At 38.6% G+C, this 19,951-nt stretch overlaps 2 protein-coding genes across 2 annotated transcripts in view; one reads left to right on the forward strand and one right to left on the reverse strand.

The window, feature by feature from the left end:
* The window catches only part of IQCG (IQ motif containing G), a 124,452-nt gene extending 123,434 nt beyond the window's left edge, over window positions 1-1,018 (forward strand). The window contains exon 12 of the mRNA XM_007949393.2: window positions 884-1,018. Coding sequence (XP_007947584.2) covers window positions 884-1,018 — 135 coding nt within the window. The remainder of the gene's footprint in view (window positions 1-883) is intronic.
* Window positions 1,019-6,791: 5,773 nt separating this feature from the next.
* LRCH3 (leucine rich repeats and calponin homology domain containing 3) overlaps window positions 6,792-19,951 on the reverse strand; it is a 227,139-nt gene continuing 213,979 nt past the window's right edge. The window contains exons 20-21 of the mRNA XM_042782119.1: window positions 13,866-13,943; window positions 6,792-6,917 (exon numbers count right to left, since the gene is read on the reverse strand). Of these exons, the coding sequence (XP_042638053.1) occupies window positions 6,792-6,917; window positions 13,866-13,943 (204 nt within the window). The remainder of the gene's footprint in view (window positions 6,918-13,865; window positions 13,944-19,951) is intronic.

Here is a 19,951-nt window from a genome sequence, read left to right on the forward strand (position 1 = left end):
ATATAAATCAGCACAGGCTGTCAGCTGGGTTCTGATAAAAGAGCTTTTTGAAAAAAGCTGGAGAGGATAAGCATCAGTTCAGAAAATAGTTATTTAAATTTTATATGCACTTGTGTGGTGTCTATTAGTGATAATGAAACTGCCAGGTCTAGCTACTGCACAGACTTAGTCTGGGTTGTATACTGGGGGGTGAACTGATAAAGTACATTCTGGGCCAGATGTGAAATCCAAATTAGGAGAGATTTTGATGTGTAATTATTGTTTATTGAGTCTCTATTGTATTTTCCATTTGTTGGGATTCCTCAGTTTAGCACCAAAATGTAAGGACTGGCAGACTATTCCTGTTTTAGTACTTGGTCTGATCTTAAACAGGATTAGTAGTAGCCCAGACTATATTCAGAACAGTTGTATTTAAAACTAAGATATTCAATTTTACTTTTTTCAAATGAGAAGTATTGATCCTTTAATTAACCATTAAAGATATGAAATGCACCAGGAAGCCTGCTGAAGTCACCCAGGTGATACAGGCATTTTTGCACTGAGTGCTTGCTTTTGCCCTGGACTCAGGTAAGTAACATTCCTTTTGGATCAAGTTCTATATATCCAAACTTGGGCATTTATAAAGGGCAGCAGTACAGGGAAGTCGAGTTTCTAAGTGTACAGGAACATCTGGCCTAATCAGACTCGCTTTATTTTGACCCCTGTGAAGTTTACTCTAGAGCATGGCTTAAGCTCTGAGTCCTGCACAACAGGTTGCATTGCTGGAGTGACAGCTTGCCTGGTCATACCCAGACAAAAGTTATTTTATCAAGAATAATCCCCATATATGTAAAGAATGTAGCTTGTCAAGCATACTACAAATCACACTTCCCTTCTCTTTCAGCTCCAAGCCTGGTGGCGAGGCACTGTAATACGTAATGAAATCGGCACTTTCAGGTTGCCTAAGAAGGACAAAGATGATAGCAAGGATTCAAAGGGCAAAGGCAAAGACAAGGAGAAGCGTAAAGGCAAGAAGTGACCAAGTTCCCTTTAGTCCCCTCCTCTGATAATCTGGAGATGGGAACGAGGACTTGAACAGAGTAAGAAGTATCTTTAATTATCACAGATAACTCACCTATAGGTTATTTCACTTTGCCTGTATTAGTTTTCAAGCCCTGAATTAGGATCAACCATCGATTTAAGGCTTCCTCATATTTGGATAAAATTTTGCTGAGAATGTGTTCTTAGGAGACTTATAGAAAAAAATGTTATGGGCTTAGTGACAGAGATGCATGCATACTTGTTTTTTCCGTAATGTCTCTGCCTTTGACTTAGATATCTAACTCCTCTGTAGTGAAAAAGCCCTTGGGTGCAAAAGTGAATGAAGTGTTCAGCAGGAATGATTATATGTTCATAAAGTGTCTAGCATAATGCATACACAGTAACATTTTAATAAATGTTGATTCCTGCTTCCTGTTTAGATTTGTTATCATTTTAGTGTTTTTAATGGGGGGAACCCACCTTATTATAAGCTGCTTCAGCTTTTTCTGGGAAATTGGTAGGGATGTAATTTGTATTTCATATAAACTGATTTCACATTACTTGGTTCCACAATCAACACTCATGAAAGCAGCAGTCAAAAAATCAGATGACGTATTGCATTGGGCAAATCTGCTGCAAAAGACCTCTTTAAAGTGCTGAAGAGCAAAGATGTCTCTTTGAAGACTAAGGTGCACCTAACCCAAGTCATGGTATTTTCAATCACCTCATGTGCATGTGAATGCTGGACAATGAATAAGGAAGACTGAAGAGGAGCTGATGCTTTTGAGGTATGGTGCTGGCGAAGAATGCTGAAAGTACTGTGGACTGCGAAAAGAACTAACAGGTCTGTCCTGGAATACGTGCAGCCAGAATGCTCCCTGGACGAGAATGGCCAGACTTCGTCTCACCTACTTTGGTCATATTGTCAGAAGGGACCATTCCCTGGAGAAGAGTATCATGCCTGGTAAAGTGGAGGGTCAGTGAAAAAGGGGAAGGCCTTCAACGAGATGGATTGACATGGTGGCAACAACAACTGGCTTAGGTATAGCAAGGATTGTGAGGCTGGCACAGGACTGGGCAAGAGTTTTTTTTTCTGTTGTATACAGGGTCACTATGAGTTGGAGTCGACATGATGGCACCACAACCAACAAATAAATTGTAAGACAGAAATGTGATGTTTGAATACACAACTCACAAATAGTGAAGGTGGTGGTGGTGGTGGTGGTGGGGGGCACAGGTTCTTTAGAAGGCTAGTCTAGAGGTATTTTCCACAAGTGAGATACCAGGGTCTGTACCTTCTTTGCTTACTTAATGATTCCTACATTACTGAGTATTATGACTGAGAGATAACCAAGACCAAACCAAACCAAACACACTGCTATCAAGTAAATTCCAACTCACAGTGACCCCACAGGACAGAGTAGAATCACCCCACAGGATTTCCAAGGCTGTAAACTTTTACAGAAGCAGACTACCTCACCTTTCTCCCGCAGAGTGGCTGGTGAGCTTGAACCACCAACCTTTTGGTTAGCAGCCCAATGCTTTAACAACAGTGCTCATTGAGTAAGAAAGATAAGACATGAAAATACCTAACCTGTGCCTGGCACACAGAAAAAGAACGAGTCTACTGGGCTATTATTGCTTTGATTAATCAGAACAACATGTCTTGGGATGGTAAAGCTTTCCTACAGCAAAGATGGTAATTTCTGAGAATTGTTCGAATGTGCCACATGTATTTCATGAATTAAGACTTATATCCAACTACAAATATCTGAACTTCCTTAAGAGAATAAAATCTCATCTATGGGCCAATTATGCGGACCCAGTTTCTAGTGATGTTCCTTCAAGGAATTAAATACCCTTTTCTTGATTCATCTTTGACAAGGAAACCATGCTTTCAAATCAGCCTTTATTTCATGCTACTGAAGTGTTGGTTTTTATTTTAATGTCAATGTGTAACATAGCATACAGACAATTTAAAATAACATACATGATATTGACATATTTATACTTAGAACTTATGCAATATATTTACAGACATACAAATATAAGACAATGTTTTTTGAAAATCTTACTAATTACATGTTTGCAACATTTTCAGAAATAAGATGAAATATGCTGTAAACCATTTCACTGCAGTATGTATCCATGTTCTCTAAATATCCATGTTTTCCTTCATTTCTGAAACCATTTAAGTGCTTAGTTTTTAAAAATTCATCAGCCAGTCACTGCTGAACTATAGGAAGAGAAACCAGATTCCTTGATTAGCTGTAACACTGTATCTAATAAGCTGTTAAGGAAGGTGACTTATTACTAAGCAATATCCTATTGTGTGGCTACCTGACAAAGATCTCTTCTTCCATGACCCATGGAAGCAGCAGTCAGAAAATCAGATGACATACTGCACTGGGCAAATGTGCTGTGAAAAACCTCTTTTTAAAAAGTGTTAAAAAGCAAAGATGTCACTTTGAGGACTAAGGTGCACCTGACCCAAGCCATGGTATTTTCAATTGCCTCCTATGCATATGAGAGCTGAACAATGAATAAGGAAAATCACAGAAGAACTGATGCCTTTGAATTATGGTCTTGGTAAAGAATAGTGAATATACCATGGACTGCCAGAAGAACAAACAAGTATGTCTTAGAAGAAGTACAGCTAGAATGCTCCTCAGAAGCAAGGATGACAAGACTTCACTCATGTACTTTGGATGTGTTATCAGGAGGGACCAGTTCCCAAAGGGTATCATGCTTGGTGAAATAGTAGAGGGTCAGTGAAAAAGGGGAAGGCCCTTAATGAGGTGGGCTGACACACTGGCTGCAACGATGGCCCAGTACAGCAAGGATTGTGAGGATGGCACAGGACCAAACAGTGTTTCATTCTGTTGTATGTGGAGACACTGCAAGTCAGAACCAACTCAACAATACCTAACAACAACTCCTTTCATGATTTGTTTCCAGATCCAGTTATTACTGGAAAAAGCTGGCTTGGAGTGCTAAGGACATGAGTATGAAAGCCTAGAAACCTGCTCCTTATTAAACTCTCCATAGTTGGCAGGGACTCTGCTAGGTGGGTACTTGGCCTTTTCTTCACTCACACTTTCAGTGCTGGGATGGCTACTGTTTCAGTTAAGAAGCTCCTGGATGGGCAGGTGGAATTGTTACAAAGGTCAGCTTCATCTAACAAACTGAAGAAACCAAACTCACTGCTGTCGTTTTGATTCAATTCATAGCAACCCCTCCTTGGGTTTCCGAGGTGGTATCTCTAAGGAAGTAGATTGCCCAATCTTCTTCCAAGGAGTGGCTAGTGGGTTTGAACCACCAATTGTGGTTAGCAGTCAAATGGCTTTGGAATTATGCCACCAGAGCTCCCCAGCTTCATCTAGCAAGGTATAAATGTTTAACTGAATTCTTCTTCCCATTAAAAAAAAAAAACCTAAACCATACAAAACACTGAATACAGAAATTCTTCACTAAAAATCATGATTTGTTTTATATGTTGACCTAATGATTCAATATAATATTCTTCTTTCATTATCAACCAAAACTGTAATTTTTTCTAACCATTCAAATACAAATTTGAATTAGTTTGATAAAAATACATTAATAAAGTTGCATGTTATCTGCAAAATTTGCAGTAAGTTGAATCTTACTTTTCATTTATTCCTACAAGAAAATTATTCTAAATGTTCCAAGTGTGGTGTTATGTAATGTCTTCTAGAATGATTCCTTGCACAGTATATTACAAATAGTCCTGCCTTTTGCTGAATTGCATTTCAGGTGTTCTCTATGATCTGGAGAGTGGACTTAGGTTTAATGTTTAAAAATCAAAAACAAAGGAGCTCTGGTGGCCTAGTGGATAAGGAACTTGACTGCTAACCAGAAGGTCAGCGATTCAAACCCACTAGCTGCTCTGTGTAAGGAAGATGAGGTGATCTACTTCTGTAAAGATTTAGAGCCTCAGAAACCCAATGGGGTCACTGTGAGTCGTAAACGACTCAATGGCAGTGAGTTTAGTGTTTAGTAGTGGGGAAAAAACTTAGTTTGCAAACACACACTGTTAAATTCTGAACATGTCATATGGGTCTGTTTGGAGCTGTAATATGATGGGGTCTGGCTCTAAACAGTTCTAAGACGTTGTTAATTTTATTCCTTGAGAGCCTGAAGCACTGGGCTTTTCAGTTCAGATATTTTATATAATTTTAAATGTGGATAAAGTGTTCTGATAAACTTGTTTCTCTTCTAGAACAAGGAGAAAACATCATTTTGATTAGATAACCAAAATGATTTTACCCAAAGCTACTTTTAGATACTGCATTTACATGATAAAAATAAGATTAATTTGATGCTCAAACACATGCATGGGTAAAGAAAACCCAGAAGTTAACAACAACAACAACAACAAAAAAAAACCACTAAGCAACTAGTATATTTACTTACTTGGTTTACAAAGGATACCAAAGATAACACTGACAACCAAAAGGGGTTCAAAAGAAAAAGAAAAATCCAAGTGGCTTACAGTTGAATAAAGGGTGTGTTCTGTGAGTCCCTGGGCCTTTTCACTCCATCCACATTCAGTACCTAAGGTGCTATATGGACAGCTGAAGACCGGAAGCTGTTTGTAAAATCCCTAAGTACTTTAATTTAGCCATGGAAACGGGCAATTACCTGAACAAAGTAAAAGAAACTTGGCTTTTCCTTTCTTTCTTTTCACCATCTTTCATTAGCTGGGAAGATGTAAGTGTATCTGCTATGGCTGGAGCATGTTCACAAGTCCTGGGAGCAGCATCGAGTGTGTGTGTGGTGTGTGTGTAGGGGGGTGAGTACCAATGAACTCCACGCATGTGGTACAGAGCAGGGCCTATTTCCAGCCTAAGGATCAAGAACCTGTGCGTAGAGTGCTTGTTTATAATATTAAAGAAACAGCAGTATGATACACAGAACCATCCCCTAATAAAGAAGTAGTGGCAGACTGCAGTTGGAGGGAGGTCTAGGACACTGACCTTAAATACAATGTAGTTGTTTTCATGTTTTACTATGTAAAATCTTAAGGCTGAGGCCTGCTATATTATTTTTGATGTGCCTTTCACAGGATAGCCTAAGTAGCCATAATATAGCTATTGATTTTCAACATGGGTGAAAAACACCCTGGGGTACTAGTCCAAAAACCATACAAATACTAGCTTATAACAGTGGTTGCCACGATATGAAAAACACCTGTAATGTTTGCTGAAAAATTCAGATTCCCCAGGCTGCACCCCAAACCTTACAGAGAAATCTGTATTTTAACAAATGCTCTGGGAGATTTTAGTGACCAACGAAGTTTAGAAACCAGTGACTGTACAGGCCTTGGAACAGGTAAAAAATAATAGCATGTTTGTGCCTTCAGGAGAGCTAAACAGCATTCTGAGAAGACACTCTTTGTCAGATAGGAAATAGGTCTGCTCTCTAAGAAAGCACAGCCAGTTTAGGTTTTGGTGTTGGACTCTCAGTAATGACACAATTAAAAAAAAAAAAAAATGACAAAATTAAGTTTCATTTGAGAAAACCAAGTGTCTTTGATTAAAAAAAAACCAAAAACCAAAACTTCAATGGAAACTGATACAACCTCCCCTAAAATGGAGAAATGAAGCAAAACATTCCTGTCAGGAATGATGGGAACAGTCCCTTCTAAGAACACATAAGCGCTTTGTTTAAGCAGGTGGCTGGCAGCAGCAATCACGTTGTCCTGATCCTTGTTTTGGCCAAGCCAAAGCCCAAGTTCCGGGGAGTCCTTAAATAGCAGATAATTGGTGCTGCTGTTGCTTGGGCGGGGCAAGTTCCAGGAGAGCCTGGACCGTCACTGCAACCTGGCTCAAACCTTTCTCTTCTAAAATGTGGAGAGGCAAACATAATTGCTCCTGAAATGGGACAACGTAACATAAAATCAACAAAAGAAAAAATAGGATGAACATCACAAAACTGAAAGGAAATAATAAGCAGTCCTTCTCCCCCTCATAATCATCTGAGATATGAAAAGTCAGTACCTGAGAATTAACGTGAGTTAGAGATGGTGTCTGACGCTCACAGAAAAAGATAGTGAGTAGTACTGTCATCCACTTCAAATTAGTATGTTCCAATGACTGTTATTTATTCATACAACTAAAAGTACATACAGATTGTTTTGAGAACTGGGAAATGGACAAGTTGCATATGCTTATACACACATTCAACAAAGGAAGGACAGAACACTGTGGAGTGAAAACAACAGCCTTCATCCCTGACAAATAAAAGAATACTGCAGCTCTATCAAAGAAGGCGGGGGGGAAAAACAGAGCCAGTCTCAAGTGAAACAGGTGGCTCAGATCTGCAAGGAGAACGTTTTAGGAGAAAGAACTTTGGAAATTACATACCATAGGACACAAAATGGTTTCATGTAATAAATCAAACCACATGGGCTCAGGGTGCCCACTGCCTGCATTATAATCCCGATTCTGAAAACCAGGCTTCTCTCACCAGGGCAGGGATCACAAGGAAGAAACTGAAGTGCATCATTGAGCTCTTGAGATTTAATGTATTTAGAGAAAGTTTTTCCTATTGCGGTAAATCATGGGACCCAGTCTGAATTAGTTTAAAATATAAATTACAGAATTTTAAAAAAGGAAATTGCATGTGAAAAAAGTGAAGTATTTCATATTCTGCTATTTAACAGATCAACTCATGCTGGAGAACTGGACTACGAGTTCAGTCAGGAGCATCTTAATTCCCATAGATAGAAGTGTTTACATGGTTGTTTAAGAAAGTTAAATACTTCTGTTTTTTCTGCATCATTTGTTTGGTTAAACCCTTCTAGAGTAACAGAAAAGGCAAATCTCAAAATACCTCTTTTACTGTTTTTCACAGTTCAGACTAAGTACTCAGAAAGAGAATGCTGCCACAAAGGATGAGATGTGGCAGTGGAGCAGCTGGTGGGTTTGAACTGCCAACCTTTCAGTTAGTAGCCAAGCACTTAACCACTGCACCACCAGGGCTCCTTCATTAAGAATAAAAATAATTCCAGTTCCATTAAAAAAAGAGACTATATATATTTATTAAAGAAGATAACTAGATTTTTCTCTGCTTCCCACTGACACTATCTTATGTTGTGAGATAGTTTTACAAAAACAGATGCAATTAAAAATATAACAGTATTTATTTTTGAGGCAGTTACTGGTACTTGTGTTTCTTAATTACGTCATATTCAAGGTAACTGCAATCTTTTTTTTAACTACAATCTTTTGATCTTATAAAACTAGTAACTTTGTATAAATACTTTTGATTTCAACTGTTAAATTACTTATACTTAAAATGAATCTGTCTGGTGATTTGCTCTGGAAGAGATACTTTTTCTCCAAGTTGGATTCCCTGCTTTCTTCTCAGCAGTAGTCTGTGGCTCAGACATTCCCTCAGAAGCATCTGGTTCTGAGACACATACTTAGCTTCCAGCTGGCTTGGAGGGAATGCTGTGTATTCTAATGAGAAAGCACATAGCACAGGTAAGAGCAGGTTTTTATTTTCTCTGCTTCATGTTTTTTTTTCAAAGAGACAAAACTCCACAGAACTCTGAGAATGAGCACTCACAGAACTCTGAAAATGATCACTGCATCAGAGACGTCTTCAAAACAAAACAAACCAAAACTCCAAACACTAGAAGGCACTACTACTATATAACTGGAGTTTTCAACACAGTGTCAGATTTCAGCACTAACAGTCTGTGGAGGAAACCCAAAGCAATCAGACCCCCCAGCTGAACTCTGCAATGGGAAGGTCAAATTTCAAACAGCCAATGTTACTGAGATCTACCTTCAGCTGACCATTTTTGTTAGTGCAGGTTGGGAGATTCCTGAATGTTCATAAACGCCATTGTGAGAACTAGTATCTGAGTACAATTATAAAGCAGTTTCAAGCATGAAAGTCCAGCAGTTAGTGCTGAAAGAGCAAAATCCACTGCCTTGGGTACAGAACAGAGGCCACTGGCTAATATTTCACTTGCCACTGTTCAGACAGAGTCTCTCCAACAGCCTATAAATCACAAGCTCACCTATAAAGATGATTCTAATATGCTGGAAGTTACATAAATTCCATTTAAAATTCTAAATAGGATTCTAGAAGTGAATCTCTGAAAGGACACCAGAGTCCTGAAAGGTCAGCTCCAGATACTCCTTGTGCACTGTTTAAATGTATACACTGGGATCATAATAAGAACCTCCATGACCTTTGGACAGAACATTCTGACCAAATTATTCAGATTAAATGGCCAGTGCCTCTCAAGCCAATGCTGTGCCTAACAATAACAGGAGAGTCCAAGATGTCAGGGCACAGTCCAAGGCAGAGACCTCAGAGATCAGGTGCCCTCCCTGTGCCCCTCCCCCTGCTAAGTCTGGAAGGGTGCAACTCTTTATTATCTTTATAATCAGCTGTTGAAATAGTTCAGCAATTAGATTTCAACACTTAAGGTCTGTTGAGGCATGGAAACATGGCCATAGCAGGTTATTCTGTCATTTGGAATTAAAGCTCTAGATGCCATATTCTAAGAACAGGGTCAGGGTTGTATTAGGAGAAAAACTTCAGCATTTATGACAACAGAAACAAAGTTACAGGCCAGGAGAACAGAGAAAGACCAGGAGAAAAATGCTGCTCCATCACTCTTTTTTTTTTTTTAAAACAGTCATACATGCTTCCTAATGTGATGGGGCTGTTCATCTGGACATGTGAAGAAAGGATTTATCTTCTTTATAGGTTAGCTCTTTGATGGACCAAACAACAACAAAAAAAACTGCACATATGCAAATAATTCTGAATGAGAAACAAACCTCCTTTACCAAGCACAGGAATGAAGTAGAAAAGCCACTGGAATGCAATCTTTCAGCTAAAGGGGAAAATCCAGTAATAAAACATGCAGAGAGTTAACATTAATGTACAATAAAATGCCACAAAACCCAGAAGTTGGATAGACAGAGACACAAAACTGGATTCTTCTGAATGTGCCCCAAGAGAAAGTAGTGTTTCAACAGTTCTTTTAACGCTGAGGTTTAGCTGAAGGATGTCGGAGGGGGAACAAAGATTGTCCTGTCCAAAGTGTGAGCAGGAAAGGAAAACAGAAAAACAAAGTCAGTGGATCAGAAATGTAGATTTCAGTATAGAATTTAAAAATATGATCATCTCAATCATATTCTAAAAACACATCCTGTAACATTTATATACTATAAAGAAAGAAAAAAGGCTGAAAAACAAAACTGCAAAGAATCCTCTATGTGTTAAAACTGGCTTGTTGGTGACTACTAGGAACATTAAGAGTACAGTGTGAGGGTGCACAGTGCTGGCTCAGGGTATAGGAGGCCTGAGAGGTGAGGTCTGCACAAGGGAACCTCTTTGTTGACTCTCATTCTTCCCTATTAATAAAGAAGGTGAGAGAGCAAAAATAAAAACTGGGGTGCGCTGAGTAGAGGGAGGTTTAAGAAAAACCCAGAGAAATTAAAAAGCCTCAGAGAAATGAAGAAAGCCTAATTATTAGAGGACATTTATTTTACAGAATTCAGGTATACTGAATGACTTGGTGTTCCTCCAAAACTCAAGTCCATCATAACCAAGGCCAGTTCACTAATATCTCCTAAATGAAACTACTCTTGCAAGGAGTCATAAAGATAACCGAATTCTCCTCATGATAGATGAAGAAATAAATAACATTACTAGACATGAAAAAAGGAAAATATCCTTTAACAGAACTATAGTAATAACTTTAGGACATTAAATACTACATTCGAATAGAAGTTTTTATCACCCATTATAGCTTTTTGAATGTAACATATATTTAATAAAAACATAATAATAAAGTGAATACTCAGAGGTTTCTAACAGTCACCTTATTCTTTAGTGTTTCATTGATTTAAGTTACATAACACTTCACAAATGATACTGAGAAGGGAAATTTCCTGCCTTTATAAATATTCCCTGGGCATATTAACAATTTTATATTTTTAAAAATGATTATTATTCCATCACTGATTTTTTTTTCAAGTCCAACAGAGCCAGTGGGGATGCTCAGGTAAAGGTCAGAAGCCTAAAAGGGGAGAGGAGGCATAGATTTCTTCTTCCCTCTACTGGTGGAGGGGCCTGAGGGATGCTGGTCTGAGCCTGCGTCTGTCCATCTCCACACTTCCCTTCACTTTGTTCTGGGCAGACGATCAATATTGTACCAGAGATCGCAGCATAGCAAGAACCCATCTAAGAGTGGGGATGGTGGTGGTGGTGGTGGTGGTGATGACACAGTCAAAAAGGACAGGGAAGGGTGGCCTGTGTGGAATGTGCATTTCCTCCTCCTGGTAGGGTAAAGGGAGAAGGGAGGAAGGCTGTGTCAATAATCTCAGTCTAATCATTTTGGACAAACACTCAGTTTTCTAAAATTCTGTTTTTCCTATCTCTGTACCTGCTTTTAAATAGCATAGTTCTACTAGGAACAAAGTAGGCTGGCCAAGGATAAGTACTGTTAACCACCGCTAGGCAAATGCTGAATTCAATGTGTGCTTTAAGGTACAATATTTTTGTATTTTGCTGATGGCAGGAACATTCCAAAAGAGTAGGGCCTTTAAATCTGAGACAGATGCTGATGCTCTAAAGTCCAGTGGATAGGTACTCCGACCAAACCCAAATCCATCACTGTCGATCAATTCTGACTCATATAGGACAGAGTAGAACTGCCCCGTAGGGTTTCCAAGGCTATAATCTTTATGGAAGTAGACTGCCTCATCTTTTGCCCATGGAGCAACCAGTGGGTTCAAACTGCCTTTTCGGTTAGTGGCCACGTGCCTAACCGAATGTACCACTAAGGCTCCCTGTGGATAGGTGTAATGACTAAAAAGCTGGTAAATGGTACTTTTAACACATGTTGACATCGGCGAAGTCTGTTAGCATGTCTTGCTCTTGTAGGGCCCTTGCCAAAACTCTTCCCTCTAGTTGTGCAGTGCCTGTTTTTAATTGGGTGGTTCTCATTCCATGCACCCAACCCATACTACATTCCCTTGTTCAAAGATACTGTGCTTTGGAACTGAGCAGGTACTGGGCACATTTGCGTAATGTGATGTTAGGTAGCAACAGCTTCAGTAGGGATAAAGAAGGGAAGCACTGAATGTTAATGTTCACATAAAAAATCAGAACCTGCTTGCTAGTGTGGATAAAATGCATGATGTTTAGAAATGCTCTCAATATCTTTAAAATAAACCATTTTATCAGCACTGAAGAGATGATTTTTTTGGAAAACAGTATCTACATAAAAATAAAAACTTTGACTAGGTCACAGGAACATTTGTTACCTATCAATAAATGTAAATTTCACTTCTTTTTGTAAATCAGGTTTAAAAGAACCTCCAAAACCCAGCCTCTCACCCCACAAAACAGTAGAATCATGAACTACTTAACTGAAGAAGAAAAACCATCATGAGGATTCCCACTGACTAATGCAGAAGATCTATGGAACTGAGCTCTTTTCTTGCACTTTTTAACATGTGAAAGAACTGAAAGAGGAGGCTGCTCATGGGACAAGTAATGCTGCGTCCCACTCAACTCTTGGCTAGTTAAAAGAGAGGTATGGTGAACTGGGTACAAGAGACAGTTACTGTGTTGCAAATTACTGAGCTAAGGGGTTAACTCTGCAAAAAATGACGGAGTTATTCTGCCCAAGGGCCAATCCTGGATTTCTGACAGCTAATTAAGAAGGTGATAGAAGAGTCATGCTTTTTCTCCTTGAAGGTTAAGCAAATAAGAACTGTAATGGTTGTGGTTAATGAAAAAACTATCAAATTGTACTAAGTTGTTTGTTTCATTAAATATGTCTAAACATCATGTCATTAAATATAATATTCGTTAAGAGTACTATAAAGACCCCTGGTATTGCAGTGGTTAAAGTGGTCAGCTGCTAACCAAAAAGTCAGTGGTTCAAACCCACCAGCGGCTCCATGGGACAAAGATGTGGTAGTCTGCTTCCATAAGGATTTAGAGCCTTGGAAACCCTATGGGGTCACTGTGAGTCGGAACCAACTTGATGACAGTGGATTTAAAAGTACAACGCTTAAATTAATATAATTTTTTTAAGTTTAATTTTTTTAAAGGTAATTGAATTAAAAGTATATCAAGTTCTTTTCCCTTAAATCCAATTATAAATAAAGTTTAACTCTTTGTAGTATTAAATGTCAATAAAGCTGTAACTGAGAAACCTGGAGGCAATGAATCCTAAAGCAGGAAAAATGCCTACAAATGGGCTCCTGCATGCCCAACTCAAACATATTAGAGCTCAGTGAAAAAACTGATAAAATCTGACCAAGATCTGTAACTTAGTAGTATTGTTCTAGTGTTTCTTACTTTGGATAACTGAACTATATTTATATGTTAACATTAGGGAATTGGGTGAAGTGTATACAGGTTTGCTTTTTTTTGGTTTATTATGTCAATTAAAAAAAAAAACAAACAAACTCACTGCTGCTGAGTCAGATCCAACTCAAAGCGACCCCTCTTCAGGTTTTCTGAGGAAGTATCACTATGGAAGTAGACTGCCCAACCTTCCTTCCGAGGAGTGGCTGGTAGGTTTGAACCACCAACCTTCTGGTTAGCAGTCAAATGCCTTAGGCACTACGCCACCAGAGCTCCCTTATCGTTTATTATAATGTATTATTTAAATTTGTATATATGTGATAACTTGGTTAAGGAAAAACTTTTCAAAGGTATATTGATCGACTCAGCACAAAATCAGGTTAATAATTAGAATTTCTGAAAGGTTTTAGGAAAATAATACCCAAGTTTATTTACGCAATATGAAAAATCATGTATGTATTTGTTACCTGAGGTACACCAATTTTTCTGCAAGCTTCTAGGAAATTTTCCACATTTCGCCTGCATTTTGCCATTGTTAATTTAGGCTGCAATGAGGAAAGGAAAGAAGGAAAATGGTGTTATTAGCAGTTTTAGAAAAAGTTTGGCTAACTTTAAAAAAAACTCTTTCCAATTGCTTCTAAAATCCTAAGGCACTAGACCAGGGGTCAGCAAACTTTTCTTGAAAGACCATAAAATACACATTTTAGGCTTGAGGGCCAGATGATCTCTGTCGCAATTATTCAACTATGTTGTTAGAACTTTAAAGTAGCCACAGACAATACAGAAACAAATAGGTCCAATAAAACTCTATTTATAAAAAAAACAGGTGGCTGGCTTGTGGGCCATAGTTTGCTAATCCCTACTCCAGGTATTTAGCTTTGATTTTGTAATGCAAGTACTAAGGAAAGAAATGTGGAGGACGGAGAGAGTAATTTTCTAGTGTTTCTTTTTCCACTTTAAAGCAATATACACTATCTTTGGAGGATAGCAAGAAAACTAATTACAACTTCATCATTCGAATATAATCACAGTTAACACTTTGATTCATTTAGTTTTAATCTTTCTAAAAGAAGATATATTTTTAAAACCAATAACCTTTGCTCATAAATTAGCTATAGATGCATTTCAATGGCAACATTTAAATTTTGTTTCAAACATTTAAATTTTAAAAGTTTGAGTTAAAGAACATTTTCAAAAGGATGACATTTTCCCATAGGAAATTTCTTTTAATTCTTTTTTCTGAAAAGATCTCTGATGACCTAGTGGGTTATTGTGAGAAACAATATAAGAAAGAAATGCAAATCATATTTCCTAGAATGATTAACAAACTCAACTGGATCAATTTATTAGTTGGTTTCCGTTATGTTGAAGCATCACACATGGAAGCTACATGTTTGGAGGGTATCTGACCTAGAGTTTTTACAAGGGTAAGCAGATGGCCTGTGGCACCTCTAGAGAAGAAAAGCTACCTGGTAAATATCTAGGTTTTCTTCAGAGATGGACTTTAAGAATACTTTATCATGAGAAGAGGGAAAACAAAATAGAAAAATAATAATGGAAAGTAGTAATCGTTTTCAGATTTCAAGTTGAAAAAGTTTCAAAAGGGTCCAGAAAGAGGACATGAACTAGGTTTAGGTTTCTATGGATGGCACTTGCTCTTGCCTATGGCAACTTCTCTTTAACGGATATTTACTAAGTAAAACATAAACAAGAGAATTATAATCTACTTAATGGAAGAAGGAAAACAATCATGGGGATTCAGACTGGCTAATTCATAATGGAGCTGGGCTCTTTCTCTTCTACTTTATAACATGTAAAAGAGATGAAAGAGAAGGTTGCTCCTTGGCCAAGTGATGCTGTGCACCGCTCAATTCCTGGTTAGTTCAGGGAGATGTAAGGTGAACTGAGGCATAAGAGAAAAGTCACTGGGTCAAGGGTAACTGGTTTTGGAGAGTCACATTTCTATAATGGATAGCCTGCTCTGAATAAGACTTTTTTTTGAATAAGCAATTTTATGCAGGCTTTGGCAAAGAAAGTAATTGCAATAAAAGGATAACCTATAATGAAAGGAACAATAAATAAATGATTCATCCATTCTGGATATTTGAAATGATCCAAAGTTTTCAAGGGATCCTCCTTGATGCTATGATTCATTCATTGAGTTGTCAGATCATATTTACATGGATTTTGACACACTTCAGTAGTGCACCTCTATGAATGGGAACTTCACTACTTAACATCTATGCTTACTGAACAACCAAACAGCATTTTATCAAACATTCTTGATTTTCCCAAAATAACAAAAATGAATTTTAACCTAATAGTTGCAAATACTTAAAGGTGGAAAAACAAAATACCAAACTAGTTGCTGTCAAGTCGATTTCAACTCACAGCGACCTTATATGTACAACAGAATGAAACACTGCCTGGTCCTGTGTCATCCTCACAGTCCCGGCTATGTCTGAACTCACTGCTGCAGCCACTGTGTCAATTCACCTTTTTGAAGGTCGTCTTCTTTTTCACTGACCCTCTACCTCACCAAACATACTATCCTTCTCCAGGGACCGGTTTCTTCTGACAACATGACCGAAGTATGAAAGATGAAGTCTGGCCATTCTTGCCTCTAAGGAGCATTCTGGCTGCACCTCTTGCAAGACACATTTGTTTGTTCTTCTGGCAGTCCATGGTATATTCAATATTTTTGGTCAAAATAATAATTTAAAGGCATCAATTCTTCAGTCTTCCTTATTCATTGTCCAGCGTTTGCACGCAGATAAGATGACTGAATATACCATGGCTTAGCTCAGGCATGCCTTAGTCTTCAAAATAACATCTTTGCTCTTTAACATTTTAAAGAGGTCTTTTACAGATTTGCCTAATAAAATTTGTTGTTTGATTTCTTGACTACTGCTTCCACAGGCACTGACAGTGGATCCAAGTAAAACGAAGTTCTTGACAACTTCAATCTTTTCTCCATTTATCGTGATGTGCTTATTGGTCCAGTTGTGAAGATTTTTTATGTTCAGGTGTAATCCACACTGAAGGCTGTAGTCTTTGCTCTTCATCATTAAGTGCTTGGTGTCTTTGCTTTCAGCAAGCAAGGCTGTGTCATCTGCATATCACAGGTTGTTAATGAGTCTTCCTCCAATCCTGATGCTGCATTCTTCTTCATATAGTCCAGCTTCTTGGATTATTGCTCAGCATATAGACTGAATAAGTATGGTAAAAGGATAAAACCCTGATGCACACCTTTCCTGCTTTTAAACCATGCAGTATCTACTTGTTCTGTTCTAATGACTGCCCCTTGGTCAATGCATAGGTTCCTCATGAGCATAATTTACTGAAATTCTGGGAATTCCAGAGTTTCCGTTCTTTGCAATGTTATCCGTAATTTATTTGTTAGGATCCACACAGTCGAATGCCTTTGCTAGTCCATAAAACACAGGTAAACATCTTTCTGGTATTCTCTGCTTTCAGCCAAGATTCATCTGACAATGACATCCCTTGTTCCACAACCATCCTGAATCTAGCTTGAATTTCTGGCAGTTTCCTATCAATGTACTGCTGTATCCATTTCTGAATTATGTTCAGCAAAATTTTACTTCATCATTTCTTCCAGTAGCTTTAGAAAGTATGACTAGATCCTTCCTTTACTGGTGTTGCCAAACAGCATGTCAATTCCTATTCTTTTCACCATTGTGTTCAGAACCAAAACCAAGTCTTTTGAGTCTGGGAGCACAGTCGACTTTGGTACTGCTACAGTCCCTCTCTACCTCTTCTATTCAAAACTCTTCTGATGCCACTAAATACAAAGTAGCTATTTTCCTTAGAATCAAATGCATGACTCTTATTTTGGATATGCCAGATAGAAAAGGGCCATGTAAGACTCTGCTGAAAGCATTTGATGGCTAACCAGAAGGTTGGTGGTTCAAACCTACCAGCCACTCCTTGGAAGAAAGATTAGGCATTCTACTTCCGTAGAGATACCACCTCAGAAACCCAAAGGGTCACTTGAGTAGGGATTGACTTGACAGCAGTGTTTGTTTTATGTGTTTGAGGACTTCCCTAAGATTCATAAGTTCTTACAATTGTACAAAGACAGAAGGTCCTTCAGAGGGACACAGGAATTGCATCTGGAGCAGGAGCAAGATGGGAGTCCAGAAATGGCAATCTACAGGCCTAGGCACAAATGCAATTTGAATGAAGAATTTGAGTTATGAATACATTAATAAGTGACCAGAGAATGAGATGAGGGCAAAATCATTTGCAAGAGGCTAAACACTGCTGAATATGTTACTAATGCAGAGTATTCATTTAGGATCACCAAAAGAGGTGTCATGTAAGAATCAAATGCAATGTGGGAATCTTGATTATACCCTGGCTGTGTGTATGTATGTGTGTATACTAGTGGGAGCTGCTATAAAAGACATTCTTGGAAAACTGGGGAAGTTTGAATATAACTTGTGGTAGATGCTGGTGGTGCCTCACCCACGTCCTTTTACCTAGCATATGCATCCATCCTCAACCCTCCCCTCACTCCCTATTAGCTTCTAATGGTTCATAGTTGTCCTTTTCTTTGGTGAACCATCCTAGGCCTTACTCAGGAGGTTAATATCCTTATCCTTCCCTATAGCCTGTATAGGAGCTCTGGTAGCATAGTGGCTCAGGCACTTGACTGCTAACCAGAAGGATGGCAGTTCAAACCCACCAGCCACTCCTCAGAAGGAAGATGGGGCAATCTACTTCCGTAGTGATACTGCCTTGGAAACCCAAGGAGGGGTCGCTGTGAGTCGGGGCTGACTCGACGGCACATAACAACAACAACAACAACAATAGCCTGTATACAATAACTGACCAAATAGGGCTGAGCCCTTGTGCCTCAAGGTAGAGCAAATTCTGGTGCAGGTCACACTCCAGACTTCCCTCTGTCTACATCCTTCCTAAACTCCTTCCCCTGCCCTATAGTGCTTCCTTCCCTCCCTGTCTTTTGAGAGAACTCCTTCAATATGTCACAGGCACCCAAATCTCTATCTCAGGCTGTTTTTAGGAGAACTGACTGAAGACATAGACTGAATATTATATATTATGAAATTATTGCTATATCTCAATTATTACTACTATAAATAATAGTATCCTTATTTATAGGTCACACAGGTTGAAATACTTAGGGGTAAAGTATTATGATAACTTTTAAATGATACAGCCAAAATACACACACACATACAAATAGAGACAGATAAAACAAGAGTGGCAAAATGCAATAAATGTCAGAGCTAGGTAGAGGCTTTAAGAGTGGACACTGTATTATTTTTCAATGTTTCTGAAAGTTTGAAAACTTTCATAATAAAAGTTTGAAGGAAAACAAAAAGGTGTGTCAACCCAGTCTTCTGTTGCTTTTGTGGGTTGCCACCCTGATACTGACACCCAGATCTGGCTAGCAGTCCAAAGAAAACTTGCCAGTTGCTCTGAATGCATATTTTCTTCCATTTCCTCCCTGAGGCTGGTTACCAGGCCATGTCAGTTCCAGCTCTGAAATAATCTTCTTAGTCTCTCTCTTCTCCCCATGTTTCCTCCCATTGCCCTAATTCAGGCTGTTATCTTCCCCAGCCCAGACTAATGCAGCAGACTCTTTACTGGGTTTCTTTCCTCTAATGTTAACCACCTCAAATCATCTGTCACTTAGCAACCAGACCGATCATTTAAAATTCCTTATAATAGAGTTCCCAATGCTGCTTCTTCCTCAGGGATGTGTTCTGGGTCTGTATCCTGCTCCCTTGTTTCTATCTCTTTATCTTGCTTCTTTGTGTGGACTGTGATGGTCTGTTGTCTCCAAGACATCATGGCATTGTTGTATTTAGATCTCTGTTAACTGTTTGTGAAGAGCACCCAAAGGTGAGTCAGGCTCTTCTTGGTAGTTGTTTATCATTGGTCCAGTGGTGGAGAAGGAAGTGGTGGCTCTCACTCAGTACATAAAGCCGCAGGAGGTGTGGGTGTAGTTGTGTTGTATGGGACTGTTGCTGTCTTTCACTCAGTTGGACAAAAATAACAACTGAATAACCATCAAAAAAGTAAAAGCAAATGGACAAAGAATATACTGTGCAATCAAATAGGAACTAAAAAAAAGAAAAAAGGGAAAAAGAAGAAAAATAAATAAAAATAAAAACATACAATATCTGGGGAGAGGGCAATAAGAGAAAAAGGTAGAGAAGGAGAATAATTAAGAAAAAAATGGAAAAAATGCAAAAAGAATAAGGAACAGGGTTAACCATGAGAAAGAAAAAAAAATTGCAACCAGGAACAGGGAAAAGAAAAGAAGCTGAAAACTAGAACCTGGGAGGGGAAGAATAAAGAGTAATGGTAAAAAGGACAAAAGTAATAATAATAGTAGTAGTAGTAGTAGTAGTAGTTGTTGTTGTTAAGTGCCGTCGAGTCGTTTCTGACTCATAGCGACCCCATGCACAGAACGAAACACCGCCCGATCCCGCGCCAGCCCCACAATCCCCGCTATACTTGATCCCATCATCGCAGCCACCGTATCAATCCATCTTGTTGA

Source organism: Orycteropus afer, unplaced genomic scaffold, assembly GCF_000298275.1.
Source record: "Orycteropus afer afer isolate SDZICR_OR568_19922 unplaced genomic scaffold, OryAfe1.0 scaffold00245, whole genome shotgun sequence".
Classification (NCBI taxonomy): Eukaryota; Metazoa; Chordata; class Mammalia; order Tubulidentata; family Orycteropodidae; genus Orycteropus; species Orycteropus afer.